This window comes from Carettochelys insculpta, chromosome 7, assembly GCF_033958435.1.
Source record: "Carettochelys insculpta isolate YL-2023 chromosome 7, ASM3395843v1, whole genome shotgun sequence".
NCBI lineage: Eukaryota > Metazoa > Chordata > Testudines > Carettochelyidae > Carettochelys > Carettochelys insculpta.
The window spans coordinates 44,775,478-44,794,148 of NC_134143.1; the positions used below are offsets into that span (position 1 = coordinate 44,775,478).

The 18,671-nt window shown below is 40.9% G+C and overlaps 1 protein-coding gene across 2 annotated transcripts in view; it reads right to left on the reverse strand.

The window, feature by feature from the left end:
• Positions 1–18,671, reverse strand: part of ADGRA1 (adhesion G protein-coupled receptor A1) — a 513,902-nt gene that overhangs the window by 248,705 nt on the left and 246,526 nt on the right. For both annotated transcript variants that reach the window (XM_075000431.1, XM_075000430.1), the window contains one exon: positions 17,181–17,394. In XM_075000431.1, coding sequence (XP_074856532.1) covers positions 17,181–17,394 — 214 coding nt within the window. The remainder of the gene's footprint in view (positions 1–17,180; positions 17,395–18,671) is intronic.

Below are 18,671 nucleotides of genomic sequence, written 5' to 3' on the forward strand. Positions count from 1 at the left end.
CTAACAGATTTATTTGGGCATAAGTTTTCACGGGTAAAAACCACTTTGTCTGATGGACTCCATGCATTTGACAAAGTGTTTTTTATCTACAAAAGCTTATGCCCAAATAAATCTGTTAGTCTTTAAGGTGCCACAGGACCCTGTTGATTTTGCAGATGCAGACTAACATGGCTACCCCCTTAGACTTATGAGATTACTGTGAAGGTTTTCCATTTGTCTGCAAGTTCCATGAAGATGAAGTTGCTATGGGTATTTGCTGAACAGAGATATGAAAACCTAATGGATTACTGGGTTGCATTATAAATAGCATTGTGGGGTATGAATCTGGAAAGGAATTACATGTCTTTCCCCTTAACTTATTATTTGCATTTTTTTAAGTTTCTGATTGCCTGAATTTTTGCCTAATCTTTACTACTAAACATAGTTTTTGTTTGCTAATTAACTCAATTTTCACAAAGCTCCATGTGCACATATTCACTAGCACAACATTAGCCCTTACATTAGAACTACAAGAGATCAGCATTCTCCAAAATCATAAGAGGAAGCTGACATTCAGACTCATTTAGCTTTCTCTGAGCCTTGACTAATGGTGGACAAAATAAAAGGCCAGATCCAGTGTTAAGCAATGCAGAAGACCTTGCCTAATTACTAGGGTACGAATTACCATCTGGCCATGGCATATTAAGAATTAATTTATATTCCTGTAAGAACATTTCTGGGTAGTGAGCCCAATAGTGAAACTGTTCATTTTCTTACCATCTGGATGTGACAAATGATTAACTGATTTTATTCCTCTCTAGAGGCTTTCTGGGGACTGGTCAAGTAGAGAAACTTTTCCATTCTTAAAAAGAGAAGTCTACAAATTGTTCTGCCATTCAAATTAATGTCCTAAACATTTCTTCACCTATAATCCTTAGCAACTTCGGGTTTCTGGAAGTCTTTAAGGGAAGCGTGAGTCTGCATGGAATTTTAAACTCCTTTGTGAATCTTTCCAGGAGGTGTTCTTGTTATGCTGTGTCTTGGCATTATTACAGTTGACTTCTCAAAGGTTCCAATAATAATAATAACAATAATAATAATAATAATAACAACAATAGTGGGTTTTGGCTCCTAATAACAGGCTGCTCTTGAACTTGGCTTGACGATGGTGGTGAGTCTTGGCAATGGGTAGAAACTCTGTCCCCACATGAGCATATAAGAATGCTAGATTTAGGGAGCTTGATCAGATTGGAACTAAGACACAAGGAGGATAGATGCTCCTGGTACCTCCTATTCACAAGAGGTGCATTCAGTTGTGCTTCTGGCTGTTATCAATCCTTCAGATACCCAGCTTATCACACAATGGCTGAGAATCATTCTGAGGAGTTCGCTCAGCAGACCTCATGGCTGTTGGGATGATTTCCAAGAGGTGAAGAAAAGGAGAGAAAGAGCCCACTGTAGCAGGCATGTTTTCTCTCTCGTGCTCTGCTTGAGAGGCACCGCATCTGCCATTACCAACAGAAGCTTGTGATGTGTAAAGAGGTACTGTACAGGAAAGCCAAGGCACATGCATTAGGGGACTACTGCAATTTGGAACTAAAATGTTCTGACTGGAAAGCTCCCTGATGATGTCCCAGGGCCAAGTAGCAGTTCCCTTAGCACAAATTTTGTTCATTTAGATTTCACTGTCAATTTAGCAAGCACCATGTATTATAACACAGAACCTTGAAAGCAAGTCAGAGGATTGTAGCAGGGTTCACTGAGAGGCCAGCTAGCCCAGTTGGATGCTGGGTCACAGCAGTCTTCCTAGTCCAAAGGGGTTTGGGGGCCTTGTCAGGTACTCTCTGGTTCTGTCCTTCACTGTGTTGGATGAGGGGGAGAAGGAAAGGCAAGGATTCTAGGCCAATCTCTATCCATGTGGTCCCAAGCCCAGGGCCTAAGGGATTCTTCTGTTCCCTCTGGCTGATACCACAGACCAGGGTCCCTTGGTTTGGGAAATGGTTATAGACCTGTGCTTCCATCTTTTTAGAAGACTGTTCAAGACATTTCAGTCAGATAGTCAGTTGGAACATCCAAGCTGTCTTCTCAGTGTTCCATGATTTCCTCCTTATTAGGGAGAAGGGGCAGAGAAAAAGGCATCAGGTCTCTGTATGACAGGATGGGCCATACCACAGTTCTTCCCTTGTGGATTCCTCAGTCTTAGAAGGTACTAACTGGCTTCCACCCTTTATAAAGCCTCTTTCACTCTCCCCACAACTTGATTGCCAGAGTCCCATTCCAAACAGGTCCCCTATTTGTAGCTTGCTCTGCAGCTGCTACAGGCAGGGCCTTCTACCGCTCCATCACCCCTTCAGTCTTAGTGAGGGGTCTGCAAACCACATCATAAGAGTATACATATTTCCTCTTCTTTGTGCTGGGAGAACTCATGCATGATAGGAGTCCTCTCTCAGATGCAATGACTGACATGCTGGAAAATTAACCACAATATACAATTGAATCTATTCCATGAAAAGTCATAATTATACTCTACAAAACCCTGCAGTGTTGGCCATTGCTAAGTGAGGAAGCTTAATACAGGCTGAATACATATCCATTTAATCAGTTAACCTATGGCAAAAGACTTTCATTTGAAGCATATTTTCCTCATAACAGCTATGCATAACTAATTAGGCAGATCAGAACTAGGTCAGGTTATACAGAGTTACTCATTTCTTGCCCCAAGTAACACCTTAGCAACATTTATCTTATATTCTGATGGTCATTTACATGTCAGAAAAAATAACCAAGGAAGGGGTAGGCTACATCAGCATATTTTGATAATCTTTCGTTTGGTAAGGTTTTAGAATCTGACCTAATTTTCCTGCATAACACTGAAAGAACCCATCTCTGTGAAGGAGAGAAACAAAAATAAATTAGTGGAACATGAACAGTTTTTTAATTTTTGTGGTAATCTTCTTTAGACAGACAAACACAGGGAATTGTCATAGCAGAGAATTGTTTTCCACAATTCAGGCAAAAAGCCTGCATAGCCTATATCTAATCCAAGCTTCCATGAATTATTAATGCTAACAAAGAATTTAAAAAATGATGATCCCTGGAGTCTGCTGCTGCTTGGAATGCAGTCTTTCACAGAGGATAAAAGGTTAAAGCATGGAAAATGAAAAGAGAATGTGCAAGTCTAGGCACTTAAAACTAACTGATATTGCTAGTCTGATCTCTGACACATTGTCAGAACTACCCATGAAATAAATATCTTGAGAGAAATGATGGACTTTTAAAGAAAATTTGTGTCAGGCAACAGCAAAAGAAAGGGAAGATTAAAGTAAGTACTTCTTCAGAGTTTCTATGCAACACAGAACACAGCTAGCAAATATTTTCCAGGTGTATCAATTTGTCGAAGTCATAGCAAATTCAATACACTTGATTTTCTATTTCTTCTGATCAAATACATAAAAAACACAACTAATCTTTTAACTCCATCTCTGTGTTGAAAAACTAGACACTAAAGCATCCTAATAAATTATTTTGTTAGTCTTTAAAGTGCAACTTTACTGCTTTTTTTTGTTTAGACACTAAAATGTTTAACATACTGAACATTAAGTTTCATTGTGATTTAAATAGTGCTTAACTTGTTCACCTTTGGTTTATGTACAAAGAAGACCATCTACCCTGTGCATTAAATTAAAGATGTTAATGCAGTGGAGCTAATGATCTACCGCTGCATCACGAAATAAAAATAAAATAACAAAAAGCAAAGACATATACCTTCAACACAGGACACAAACGATTACGTACATTAATTTTACTTCTGTTTTTCAGATGAATGATACTGACTGAAGAGACATCAGCAAAACATTGTCATAGGATAATACTCTCCAGTTAGCACTAACTACTTGGCAAAAGGCGAGGGATATATTTTGAAAGTAGCGGGGTCAATGATTCTGTGACTCAGAGCACCGTTCCACTGAAAGCTTCCTCATAAATAAGAAAATACAGAAATATTAATATCAGAGACAAGAGAATTTTTCACCATGCAATGGTAAATCTGCTGCATTTTGTCTGCAACATGGGGCAGATCAGCTTTTCCCCCCTCTCTCTAAGCCCATCCGATATTCAGGGCCTAGTTCGTCAACTCAAAAGGCTGCATGCAAAAGGCTGCACCTTTAAGCTAAGGTGACTAGCTTAAGTGTGAAAATCAGAATGGGTGAGGGTCAAGAGGTGCCTACCGATGACAAAGCCCTACATATCATATCTATCCCCATAAAATCAGGAAATCTTACCACCCTACTTTAAGCCTCCTGAAACCAATCTGTACCAATCCCGTCATCAGAAGGGTGGACTGCTCTAATTGTCTGAGCAACCAGAGTTAGCTAGGACAAAAGGGAGCCTTGCCCACCCATAATTTGTCAAAAGAACAGCTACAGGCCACTCAAGCATATGCCTACATAGGGTAAATCATCTGAGAGCTGGATTTTGTACTAGCAGAGTACTATGAAGATGAAGTACCAAGATCTAGTCTGGTGGTTTTTTAAAACACACTGTACGCTTGTTAATTAGCCAAACATTCCCTAGTTGACTGGTTGTCAGGGTAGTGGAGTGTTATTTATTTATTATTTAAAATTAGCAAACAATGGTCAGCTATTCTGGAACCTGCTTGAGGGCCACAGAAAGTCATTTTTTCATATATTGCAGTTAGATCTGATGTACACCTTCTCAATTTTTGTCTGAGAAGCTGTATTCTGCGTGTACTGGAATATTATATGCAGAAAAAGTTTTATTCTATCTGCATACTTCTTGTGATTTGTGCACAAATAAAGGTGATCAGACAAAAATACCTTTGTGACAAGCAGTCCAACAGAGTCAAAACTGCATAAAAAGCTTTTTAACTAAAACATTTCCCAGATGATTCACGAGAAATGTTAACCTCCTTTTGATGATTCTTCATTATTTGATTACAGGCCTTCGGGACTAGCCAGGAAAAGGCAATGCTCAGTTCTGTACATTCACTCATTTTCAAATTTAAAATTATTTCTCAAGTTTGTCGTTCAAATGCACGTTCAGCAAGGGGGCCGAAGTGGGGCTGGAATAGACTCACTTACAGTTACGAATACTGACATGTAACTATGCTGTACTCAGTGCTGTATAAAACCTGGCCAGTAAGGGGTTAGAAGACTTGCCTGTGTCAATGCATTGATTTAGGAAGAGACGGTTATGGGAATGACAAACTGGGAAGGATACAGTGGTTTCCCAGGGTATATCTACCCAAGCAAGTTATTTTGAAATAACTATTCTAGCATCTACACAACACAACCTCTATTTCAAAGTAATGGTTGGCTTATTTTGAAATAGTTTAACCCCATTCCACAAGGAATAGCGCCTATTTCAAAAGAGCTATTTCAAAATGGGTACTGTTTAGACTGGGAATAGAGCCTATTTCCAAATAAGTCACACTGCATCCAATGTCTCTACAGTATTTTGAAATAGGCTTTGTGTGCAACTAAGTTCTATTTTGAAATGCATTGTGTGTGTAGCACCATTATTTTAAAATAAAATATTCTGGAATAACTCTTCCAGAATAGCTTATTTTGGAATACTGATACTGTATAAGATAAGAACTTTGAAGTAGGCACTTGAAAGACAATGGGGCAAACTGTTGATTCAAAGATACAGTCTCCAACAAGTTGTAAATCTTGTTTTGCTAGAGAAGGGAGCTACTAGATCATAGGGCTATAAACAGGAAAAAATGTCTTGATTCCTGTCAGGGCAGTGAGTTGCCAAGCCCTGACAAGCTCAATCAGGAAAACAGAGAGAGGCCATGTGGCAGCTGGTTAAATACCCCATAAGCTAGATGTGTGTGACAGATATGAGAATTTCCTGCAATAGCCTGGAAAGGCCTTATTGAATTTCATGAAACCCTATTGGATTAAATATCTTAGGAGTTCACTTACTCAAAATGCGATAGTTACGTGTTATTGTGGGATTGTACGTAACCTCTCTACAGGTTCTGACTAATGGAAACCCTAGGAAGTTCTGCATTTCAAAGAATTATTTGAAACAATGTGAGCCTTTAAAATTAAGTGGGTTTCCCAGGAAATCTGTAGGGGGAAGTGAATAAAAATGTAATTCTTCCAATTAGACAAGAGCTCAGGCTTTTGAAGCTTTGCCCTGAGGAAGGGGACCTTATATCTGCTTCTCTCCTGTCACATGAGGACAGGCTAAATATCCAAACGGTATAAGGATGTGACTCAGAGACTCACTGGGGATTTTGCTCTGAACTAAACTGGTTATGAACTTGTAACAACAAAAGCAAACCAACCAGCCCCCCAACACCAAGCGCACACACACTTGGTGGGGTTTGAAGGACTGTCCACCTGCTGATAGGATAGTCTGGCGGGGTAATGTGCTCAGTTGATTGTTCTGGGATGCTAGTAGTGATTGTGTTTAGTATAAAAAGTGAGATTTAAGTGGTTGCAAGTGATGACAGACAGATCAAATTTACTAAGCTAAAGTAAACAAAACATGCCGGCCAAGCCTAACGTACTAAGGCTACATCTACAGTAGAAGCATGAGTCAACAGAAGTTACTGTCAAAAGAGATGTTCCAACAAAACTTTTGTCAACAATTCACTTCTGTGCATAAGAGCAGACTGATCTTTCAAACTGCTCTGTCAACAAAAGACCCCCCCACAAAAGTGTCTACACAGCTTTTTTGTCGATAGTTTCTGTTGACAAAATGCATTTTGTGCATAGATGCTCAACGAGTTCTGTGGGCAAAAGCCCAGTTTTGGCTACAAAATTCTCTAGTGTAGACATAGCCTAATAAGGTTATGTCTACACAGCAACCTTATTCTAAAATAAGCTATTCTGTAATAGCTATTTCTAAATAATGTAGCTACGTACAAAAATACATTTTGAAATGGCACTTTACTATTTCGGAATACACTGTCTGCACACAAAGTGACTCTTGCGAAATAAGTGCTATTCCTTGTAGAATGAAGGTTACCACTTTCAAAATAACAGCTGTTATTTCAAAATAATTATGTTGTGTAGACCTACAGGAAGAGAAATAGTTATGAATCATAATTTCTCACCCTAATCCTTATTTTAGATGAGGTCTATTCAGGCCAGAGCTATTTATTCTGACCTAGTCCAACAGCTCATCTTCCCCCTGTCGTTGTTTGTTATCATACCACTTATAAACAATTGTTACCTGTTTGAATCTTGCTCTTTCATTGATGAAAGGTCAAAACTGATGAGCGTTCTGTGTGTAAAACTATCATATAAAGTAACATGGATTTATTTGGGGTTTTGACCCCATAGGACTGTGCTTCTGGAGCCCATCAAGTCCCTGTAACTGAGCCCTCCCAGGGATGAGCTGTTATCAGTGTCTGTGTTACTCTGCAGGGGGGTACTTTTACCCCCAAATTCTGTGCCTTTTCTGGGGGAGACCAGAGCTTCTGGCCCAGTGGGACAGAGTGATGGGGCACCCCAGAGAGCAGGTAGGCCAGCTCAAGAGGATCTCTGTGATCTAACCCATCACATGGGATTTGGGGCTTCTATGGTTGTAAAGGCAAAAAGTCCAGCCTCTTTTCTTATAGCCTCCTAATCCTACAAAGGATGTGTGTTGATGATATGGTCCCTGGCAACTTACCATGGGTAATTACAGAATGAACAGGGGGTTACATGCACTATTCATTGTTATCTCCTGGGTAGTCCCAGATAAAGTTAAATGATGAAGTTGGAACTTGATTAAATCCACATCAAGTGTCTCCTGTCTGTCTTTCACTGTGGCTGGAGAACTGTGTGATGCCACGGGAAGCAGGATAACAGTTCAAGGTGTGAGAGCTAGAGGAGGTGCACTTGGAAACACAAAGAGAGGTGAGAGGTACAGTTTGCCTGATAACAATGAAAAATAGTATATGCAAGAATATCAAGACTTACACTGTCTCCTGGTACTGACCTAAAAATGTGCTATTCTCCCCTCAATTAAAACATAGCTGCAGGCTCACACACCAAGAAAATACGTGAATAAAAGATTGAAAGTTAACTCTTCAACCAAACCCAAATCATTTGTTTTAAAGTGATACTGCTCAAGTGGTCAGGTTTAAAATAGGACATCCCTTTTCCTCAAAAATAAAGCAAGTCAACAACCAGAAAAAATGATGTAAGTAGAGAGGAAGCTGAATTTATACTATTGTAACAGTAGCTACAAGGTAGTGGTCCTGATCCCCCTGCCTAGAGATACCTGTGATCTATTGGCCAAGATTTGTGTGGTTCCAACTATGACCATTAATGAAAAATACCTGAATTAGTTTGCATATTTATAAAAATGGGCTTATAATCATAAATTTCAGCATCTCAGACAATGTCCTGCTCTGCTACGTGCAGTGTTGAGCATAGGACATGAAGCTGCTTTACAGTCACAGTTGGGGCAGTTGGGAATGAGTATGTGGCAGGGCTGCCAAATGAGCAAGTATGAGCAAGTATTACTCAACCTTACAAGACTCTGGGCAATCCTGAGAGACATCTTGTCCCTCTTGCTTTGGGGACTCCTGCATTCCCTCTCCCCATCCTTAATGTGCGCAACTCCCTGGGTCATCAATAATATATGGAGATATGTCTATCTCATAGAACAGGAAGGGACCTTCAGAGGTTATTGAGTCCAGTCCCCTGCACTCATAGCAGGACCTATCACCATCCCTGACAGATTTTTTTTTTAATCTATTTGCCCCAGATCCCTAAATGGCCCCCTCAAGAATTCGACTCACAACCCTGGGCTTAGCAAGCCAAAGCTCAAACCACTGAGTTATCCCTCCCCCAAATGCAAGGGACTTCTGAGATATCAAGAGCCCTCCTTAAAGATGCAGGCATCAGCACAGAAGGGAACTGTGCCCCCAACCCAAGCAATAAAGCTTTGGCTTATCACCTTTCCACATATTCCTTGTGAGACTTGTTTTGAGGAATTGCACGCATTGCCCCCACCCTCCAGTCCAGAACAACTCATTCTCCACACACAGATCCACACCTAACCTGTTGCTGGACAGCAAGTAGGGAGAGTGAGAAAAGTGGAGTTCAGAGACAAGAGGTAGCTGACATTTCTATCACTCCAAGCTGGAAGATTCATATGTACAGAATTCCCTCAGCACATCTTATAGGAAGATGAGTGGATCCCAAGATTGCTAACACTACCTATTTAATTTAGGAAAAAATTGTTTTGGCCTTACAATCAAAAAATTACAGTTAACAATGCTTGTTTTGGTTAATAACGTTCTTAAAATTAAGCAGGTAATTATATCATAAAACAACAGTTGGCAATTGCATTGATTCTATCAAATAAGTACCCCTATCTATTTAATTTAAACTATTCCTGCATCTATAATTATTTACAAAACAGTAAGCAGTCTCCCTTTTCACTGGATTTTATTTAATCAATTCATTTTTCAGAAAAATCCTAAAATTACTCTTCCAAATTTATCTGTGGAAAAACAAGAGATTCAGCCGATCAAGACCTAAGTCTGTGTCTTTAGGGGAAAAAACCACACTAAACTTTAACAATGTTTTCTACAGTCTAAAAACACAGTGCGAGATGGGATTCTTTTCCAAAAGTATTAATAAGGACTCTTAGTGCTTTTAATATCCTTTGCTGCAATTTGTTACTCAGTTTCGACTTTAAGGTAATCTCAAAAGTTTAGAAGCATTGATTGAATTTTACAAATTGAATGATTTTTTTTTGGCTGTCACTTTATCTAGGTGCTCAGCAATTAATTGTCATACAGAACCCAAGATAACTGCTCTGATGATGTACAAATAAAATATCAGCTCTCTACAATTTCTGTTGATTACCACTGGCTTCTCACTATGCCCGTCAGTTACTCATCCACCTGCAAGTGATCACTGACAGCAGTATGTAAAGTCCTTCTCAAAATTTATGTGGTGAATCAGATTTCTTGATTTCTCCTCTTATCCTCATGACTATTGTCTGATTACTCTAAATGTACATCTAAGGCAGCTCAAAGCTCTGTATTTTTGACATATTTTTAAAAGAAAACTCATTCATACTGTTTCATGATTGGGACACAGCAGCATAAATTCCAGGTGGCATTTGGATCTACATAACATGAGGATCAAGTAGTTTGATGATGTGCATAATATGTCTTCTAATACCGCCTACTACCTTGGCTTTAGTTGAAGGCATGGTAGTTTTCCCCATTGGCAACATCCACTTTAATGGGTTCTTAACCTAATACACAGCTCACTGTTTTTGAAAAGAGCCTCACAAACCATAATAGCCCCATAGCAACCATTAGAGCCATCAAAGAACCAACTGCTGTTAAACACTGTCTACATAAGTATTTACAGGACAGAAGAAAATATCTCTAAAACAGTCCTTACCAGTCTGTTTGGTAAGGGAAACACCTCTGGCTACTGAGGAGTTGATGGATTCATGACAATTAAAATATTTTCTCTTTTAACTAAAAATCCAGGAAATGATCAATACTAGGTAATATAATTGCTATCCCTGCATAATAGCAACTCCTCGGAACAACCAAATATGAAAAATGGGTTCACGTGTCAGGAGATGATGTTGTTTGCTGTACATAACTTCAGCTGGCACAAAGGCCGTTTTCTACCCAGAAGTACAACTGAGCAAGTCTTGACTCAGAAGAGGGTTTTTGGTTTCTTTTGGTTTTGTTTTGTTTTTTTAAAAAACAAAAAAACAAAACCTAAAAGTAGTTTTATAAAACTGCTGAATAACGTGTAGTCTCCTAGAATTTCTGTAAGTTATCACACTGCTATCAAATCTAATACTCAACTTTTGTTGCCAAACCATTTCATAAGCAATTAAATTTACACCCCCGCACACACACACCCACACACACTTTATAGGTGCAAACAGCCGTCAATGTTACTCGTGTGCCTCAGGGTTTGCAGGATTGGATTCTATGTGTGTGTAATCTCAAAGAACAGCAAGTAGAATGGGACAAAAATGAGACAATAATATAAATTAGAGTATCAATATCTTCACTGTGCTTACATAAAACATGCTCTTTATTTTACACCTTTACTTAAAATTGTCTCCTCAGTTTCACATAAAATCCCAATTTGAAAAAGATCCATAAGTCCTAAAGCCCTTAATTAATTTTACCCTTTAAGCAAAAGAGTGTCTACTATGTCAAACCAATGGATTTATTTTCCCTACAAACTAAAGGCCAGATTGTGGCCCACCTTGCATGCAGGCAGCAGGGAATACAGTGGGTATGGTCATCTCCTCTAGTGCCTTGCACTAATGCACTGTATCACATCATCCTGCGAATCTGGGAGGCAGACTGCATTTCCCATCCTGACTCCCCAAAAGTCAGTGGAAAATGTTGAAGGGAGCAGATGAAGACTACACTCCACACGCACACTGTAAATTTTAAAAACAACAAGAGGTCCCCCGGCATCTTACAGGCTAACAGATATTTTGGAGCATAAGCTTCCGTGGGCAAAGACCCGCCTTGTCAGATGCATGAGTGGTGGGGATTCCATGTGTGTAATCTCAAAGAACAGCAAGTAGAATGGGACAAAAATGAGAGACCAGTATAAATTAGAGTATCAATATCATCACTGTTCTTCTATAAACAGAATGCCCCACTCATGCATCTGACAAAGCAGGTCTTTGCCCACGACAGCTCACGCTCCAAATATCTGTTAGTCTACAAGTTGTCACAGGACCTCTTGCTGTTTTTGAAGATACAGACTAACTTGGCTACCTCTCTGATACCATAAATTTTAGTTACATTGTGATGAGACCAGGCAAGCAATAGTGCTCAAGTGAGACAGTCCTGGGCTGCTCCAGGAATCACGCGTTATTGCACTGCACTATAGCACGGGCTAAGTCCCAATCTAATGCTCTAGGTCTAAAACTAGCACTGCCTTGTACAAACACAAGTCAATTTTGCTACATCAGTTCACGGATAAGAAATTTGTTCTATAGCAGAGTTATATTTTCATGTATTGATATGACACATATACACAGGAATAACGACAAAGTTCAACGTGAGCAAAATGAAATACTATTATTGTTGGCACGGAATGGAAATATGAGCTAGGAGGAGAATCGAAAGCACCCTTTGAATTTCCCAGAAGGAAATGCTTTTTCCCAAGAAAAACATCACAAGACAGAATGTGGTTTCAAAAATCTAGTTTAATTTGCATAAGGAAAAAAGTGATTATTTCATTCTGCTTCATTATACATTTGGATATTTTCTCATTCCATGGTGTCAATTTATAAAATGGAAAGATTTAGTATGATATTTGTATTGCAAATGCACATCTAAAAATATCTGGATATCAGGAGCTACCAAATAAAATAATCATCTCCAACTGTTTAAACAAGTTGCTTTTGGAGCAGCACCTCTTTGTTCAAAGTCAGCTTTAGAAGTAGAACCACAGGCTGCTAAGCATTATGGGCCAAATTCAGCCTTCAGTGCAACCACAGGAAAGGAGTGGATTTCAATGGGAGTTGTACGAATATTAGGGCAGTCTCTAGCACTGCAAGAACCGTTGAACGGAATAGTTTTATTTATGTACTAATACTACCTTCTTGTACTTAGTGTGTGAGTTCCTTGGGGAGGGGCTTTTTGTTGTACAGTGCCCATCATAAAGTGGGGTTCCAGTCTACGACTGGCGACCCTATGGCATTACAATAATACTATACCAATTAATAACAACTGCAGCAAATACACACAAAACCATTCTATCTCGTGTTCATGAAAATGAGACAAAGCTTAGACAATGCTGTCAAATGATTTTAGGACCCACATTTTACCAACTTATGTTTAGTATCTGTTTTCAGAGTCCAAACATCTTCATGCTTGTATTGCTGATTTTTTAAACATCAACTATTTAAAGAATAAATAAAATAATAAAAAGAGAAGATCAAGAGAGACCCATTTCACCAGCACTGCACTCATAAGCAATGGTGAGCCCTGATGCTAAAATGAGCTCTGTTTGATGGGCCCCAACAGCCAAAGAACCATGAGTTCAGTGGCAGCACTGAGCCAGCATGATTGGCACTTTGATGCATAACAAACTGTATTACAGGACAGACGCTGTACAGTGTAAAAAATAAAATATGCAATTAAGAGAGGAAATAGACTCAGTGATGAAAATCATTTATTTAAAACTCAAAATCTTAACAATATTCTGAATATATATCGATAATGCAAATCACATGCATTTAGTTTGTATCAGTTTTAAAAAAGAAACTGTCTAGTCTACAGACCATCAGCAAATGACAAAATGTTTCCTGATCCATCAATATTCCAGATATGACGATAATATTTCAATTTCAAGCATCTGTTTAAGAGCAATCTGTACAGTGATAAACTAATTCCCAGTAATCTTTATGAAAATATTACTACCATGGACACAGATATTTATTTTATGATTGTACAAAAAGCTTGCAATCATAAAATAAAATTAGTTGGATTGCTCCATAAGCTACGTTTTTGAAGAGGAAGCAGTAGAAATTTTGCAGACCCTCATCTGATCACACAATTTAATACTTCAGTGTTCTATCACCCTCGCCCTTCCTACAAATTGCTCATATAGTATAAAATATAATTTGGTTGAAGAGTGTAATGACAGTAATTAACAGGATGTCTCATAATTTTGATATCATGGAAATAAGAAGCACATGCTTAAAATAAAGAGATTTTGCAAAACTATGCTATCTCACACACTTGGTATTGCCATATTAATTGGTGTAATATTCTTGTTCATTATTCATTACATCCTTTGATGCTGCTGTTACAAGTAAACAGATGAAAGAATAGATCATCTGCACACTTCTCTATCTATTAAAAAAAGTGATCAAATCGCCAGTAAGGAGACCCAGCAAAAACACTTAAGAAGGAAACTTCAAATGGTTTAGAAGCAATTTATCATTTACAAAATCACCCTCACCTAACCTTATTTTGACAGTTCAAGAAACCTTTTGAGTAAATTATATTAATAGAAGTGGTAATGGTGGAAATAAATTAATGACGTTCCCAAGGATATTAATATGGTGACTTTCACTGTGTTTTTTAGAGAAAAGTGGTGGTAAAGAATAGAAATAGCCTTGGAAGACTGATGCTTCCTGAATATATAGTGTAACTGGCCAGGGATTTGCGAAAAGGGTGCTGGCAATAGTACATTTGCTTTCAGAGCTAGATTTTGGCATCATGATGGGAATCAAAAATAAATATATGAATAAAAACAAAGGGAAGGGAAAAAACTAAAAAAACAAAACTAGCTAAGTTGGTATGGTCTCTATCAGATAAACTTTTTTTTACCAGCTGCTATTTTAAAAATAAGTTTTCATGTCATCAGTCTTTGACTTCATTTGTACACAACTCTATTCTTTCAACACTTTTTCACATCTCTGTAAGATGGTCATCTCTCAGATGGTAGAGACCTGCAAGGACAGGTACTAACCAGATGCAAAATATAAGATTATCTAACTAAAGGAACTGTAAAACACCCACCATAACAGCATATAATGTGCCGCACCGTACATAGATTAATCCAGTCTCTTCTATTTATAGTTCTTTGTAGCTGAATCCTATTTTGCCATTTCAGGTAGTTTGAGCAACAAGGTGTTTGGCTAACACTCATCGTTTCCCAGGCTACTGAATTATTAAAACTGGATTTTATTTTCTCTTTTCCTTTTGTCACACTGTGTGTCAGAACCACAAATCACTATCCTGGAGTTGTCTCTCGCTCCCAACTGGAAAGTGAGCTAGGGACACCAACGTTCTCTCAGTGAATTGTCAAGTTCTCATCTGAATATGGTTGCAGGTACGCTAGAAAAATGCAAGTTAAGATATTCATTCACGTATACTGGGGCAATGTCCCTCTTTCATCTCACAATATTTAGCACTGCCACATCTGGTGATGGTGGGTGTGGGCAGTGCTGCCTTCCCCACTTCTGCTCCTTTGTTTTCAGGGTAGCCCTCAGGGCTGACCTATGGGGTTATCTTTCACCAAACAACAAAGGAAACAGTCTCAAACACAAAAAAAGGAGGATATCTTTTCTTACCTCCTCATTGGGGCAGGCTGCTGTCTCGTTGCTTGCCCCAGGGTGTAGTCTTTCCCTTAGCAGGCAGTCAGGTTTGGCTGTTCCCTTATGGGAAAGGGCACAGCCTCTCAGGCTAGAAAAACTTTTGCGTTGCTGGCACTAGCCTTTCTTAGGCAGCCCTTCATTGGATTCAGAGCATCATAAAACACTAGAACAGGAAGCGACTTCAAGAGGTCATCAAATCTGGAATCCAGTCCCCTGCCTGTACGGCAGGACTAAGCATCATCTATATCATCTCTTTTAGATATTTATCCAACCTGTTATATCTCCAATGATGGAGATTCTACAACCACTGTAGGCAATTTATCCTAGGTATTTAACTGTCCCTAACTGACCTGAGGTAATGCCTTCTTGGCTTGTAGAAAAAAAAAAGGGGAGTGGGGGCTTTAACATGTCATCCTGCCTCTTGCTATCACAATAGATATGGAGATTCCATGCTGCCATCTCTTAAGGTTCAACATCATGTATATGGAACTGTAGTGAGGTGCTGTGGCCTCCCCCCAGACTCAGAGGAGGAGGAGGCTGCTCAGAGGCCCTGGTGGGCGGGCCCTGAGTCAGAGCACAAGTGCCCCACCCCTCAGAGGGCGGCGCCTAAGGCCAGAAGCGGGGCTCGAGGCCCATTAAATGCTGGGCTGCCATGCCGGGAGGAGCGGGCTGACCATGCTCCCGGGCGCCGGGGGCGGGAAGCCCACCACTGGCCAGATTGTAGGCCAGAGCTGCCCCCCAGCTGCTAAGACCAGCCAGGGCAGCTACAGATAAGGATGCCACAGGCATACTACCCGGACTTCCCAGACCTACCAGGGTCCTCACGCCGGTGGCGGGCCCCCTCCCCTGAGCCCTGGCCAGGACCCGAGAGACTGTCTGGGGCTAACTACCCGGATGCCCCGGAAGCACCCCATCCTGGAGTTCGGCCGGACGCCCGCAGCGCAGAGGCCTCCAACTGCCCTGAGCCCACAGTTCTGCCACCACCAGACTACCCCAACGACATTGAGATGTCTGACTGGCCAGAGCCCCCAAAGGCAGACTACCCGGATGAGACCTACCCACCGGGACTCACAGACCGGGCCGACTGTGACCCCGCACCGATGGAGGTTGAGGTAGGAAGTGGCCCGGGGAACGCTCCCCCTGAGCCAATGACGGTGTGTTGCAGTCTGGATCCCCACTGCCAAGCTCAGGTGTGAGCGATCCACAGGGCCCCGGGCTGGGTCACGGTGGAGTGGGATGGCCTGCAACCCCTTACCCCTCCTCAGAGGGCTAACCCCTCGCCTCTCTCTAAAAGCCAACCCCAGCTAGGGGTTTATAGCTGGCCCTGCAGATTTCCAAGACCAGCATCTGATGAAGTGAGTCTGTGCTCACGAAAGCTCATGCTCAAAACTTTTCTTTTAGTCTGTAAGGTGCCACAGGACCCTTTGTTGCTGTTACAGATCCAGACTAACACGGCTACCCCTCCGAAGCTAGGGGAAAGTAGAGTGACTACTGCCCCACCCTGAACTAAGGGCTGGGCTTCCCCAAACTGTGTATTTAACTTCTGCCCTGCCCCAAACTGAGGGCTGGGCTGCCAAGCCACTGCCTGACTGCTGCCCGCCTTGAACTGAGGGCAGAGCTTTCAAACTGTGCGCTCACCTGCAGCCCCGCCTGGCCGCAAGGGCTGGGCATCCAAACCGCTTGGGGAACCGCTGCCCCACCCCAAGCTGAGGGCCAGGGCCTGTAAGCCACTGTTTGGCCGCTACCCAGCCCTGGACTGAGGGCTGGGCTTCCCAGGACAGCGTGTGTGACTGCTGCCCTGCCCTGAGCGAAGGGCGGGCCTCTAACTGTTTAACTGACCGCGGCCCTGCCTCGAACTGTAGGCAGGGCTCACCAGCTGCTGGCTGACCCCCAGCGGGCCCTTAAAGGGGACAAAGCCCTAGGACACCTAGACACGGTGGGCAAGCCGCATTGGCCTGCGCCACCCAGAAGGGGTGCTGCCATAGTGCCGGGTGTTACACGAACACTTCCATTTCACCAAATCAAACTGAATTTTCTGCTCATTGCTTTTTCCCTCCAATTTGTTAGCACTGCCTTCCATAGTAGATATCAGTAAAAGGTGCATACATTACCGTGTAATTAAACAGCAGTCATGTATTATGCTGTCCTCCACAAATATGCCACTCTCTTCATTGGTTTCGATAAGACGACCCTCATGGTACCAATGAACTTGGGTAGTGTTGTCAACATATGTTGCAGTGCACTGAAATGGCAAGCGGTCTCCATGAAAAACCACCTGCCTTTGTGATGGTATCAGTTCAAAAAGAGGAAGCTCCAAAGGACCAGCTGTGGGGGCAAAAAACAAAAAAAAATCCTTTCTTATTTAGGAATGGAAAACTGACCATACTGTGTTTTTTAAAAAGAACTTGAATTTCATTAATACCTATTATTTGCACAAGTGTCAGCTTGTAGGGTAGAAGAAATCACATGTTCCATAATTTAACACTTCCAGATAAGATCAAACACAGTTAATGCAGAGAACAAAACACCCCAGTAGCGTAGTGGCAGCCAGGAGCTCTGGGCATTTTTGTATCATTGGGACCTGGGGCAATCCTCTACATTGTCTTTGCAACTTGCGCCTTTGGATTCTTTCCAGTTTTTTTCCAACCTTTCTACATGTTGCTGACCAAAACTGGAGACAGTATGCCAATTGATATTTAGTCAGCACCAAGTAGAGTGGTGCTACCATCTCCAATAATTTGCATGGAATGTTTCTTTTAATGAAACCTGAAAAAGGATTTGCTGGTTTTGCAAAAGCATCACTTTGCTGATGCATGCTGAGGTGGTGATCCACCATGAATACCAGATCCTTCTCAGCAGTGCTTTTGCCAAGCCAGTTTCCCACTTTCTATATTTGTTTCTTTCTTCCCTAAGTGCAGCATCTTACATTTGTCTTTCTTAAATTTAATTTTGTTGTCTATAGCCCAGATCTCCAATTTATCAAGATACCTCTGAATTTTAGCTCTATCCTCCAACGTACTAGTGACACTCCCACCCCATCTGGAAACTTGAGCAGCATGTTCTGTATAGCTATATCCAGGTAATCAATAAAGATGTTAAACACTGGACTCTAAACAGATCCCTGGGGAACCCTATTTGAGACCTCTTTCCAATGTAACATCATTCCATTAATAGAAATTCTGTGGTGGTTTTACCAATTATGTATCCACTTAATGGTAGTTCTGTCAAGCCCACATTTCTCCAGCTTACTTATCAAAATACCATGTGGGACCACGCCTTAATGAAGTTCATATATAAATATCCACCTCATTCTTACTAATTAGGAAATCAGTGACTCTGTTAAATAAGAAAATTGAAATGGTTTTGCATGATTTGTTCTTAGTAAATCCATGCTGACCACTAAAAATTAGCCCTTCATCCTCCAGATTTTCATAAACTGAGGCTATGTCTACACGACCTCCCTACTTCAAAGGGAGGATGTTAAATAGAGGGTTGGGAGTTTATTAATGAAATGCTGCAGTGCACACTTCAAAATTTTAAACTCACCCACTGGTACTTCGAAGTGCCCAGGGTCCTTCAGAGTCCATTTACTCCGCAGGGAC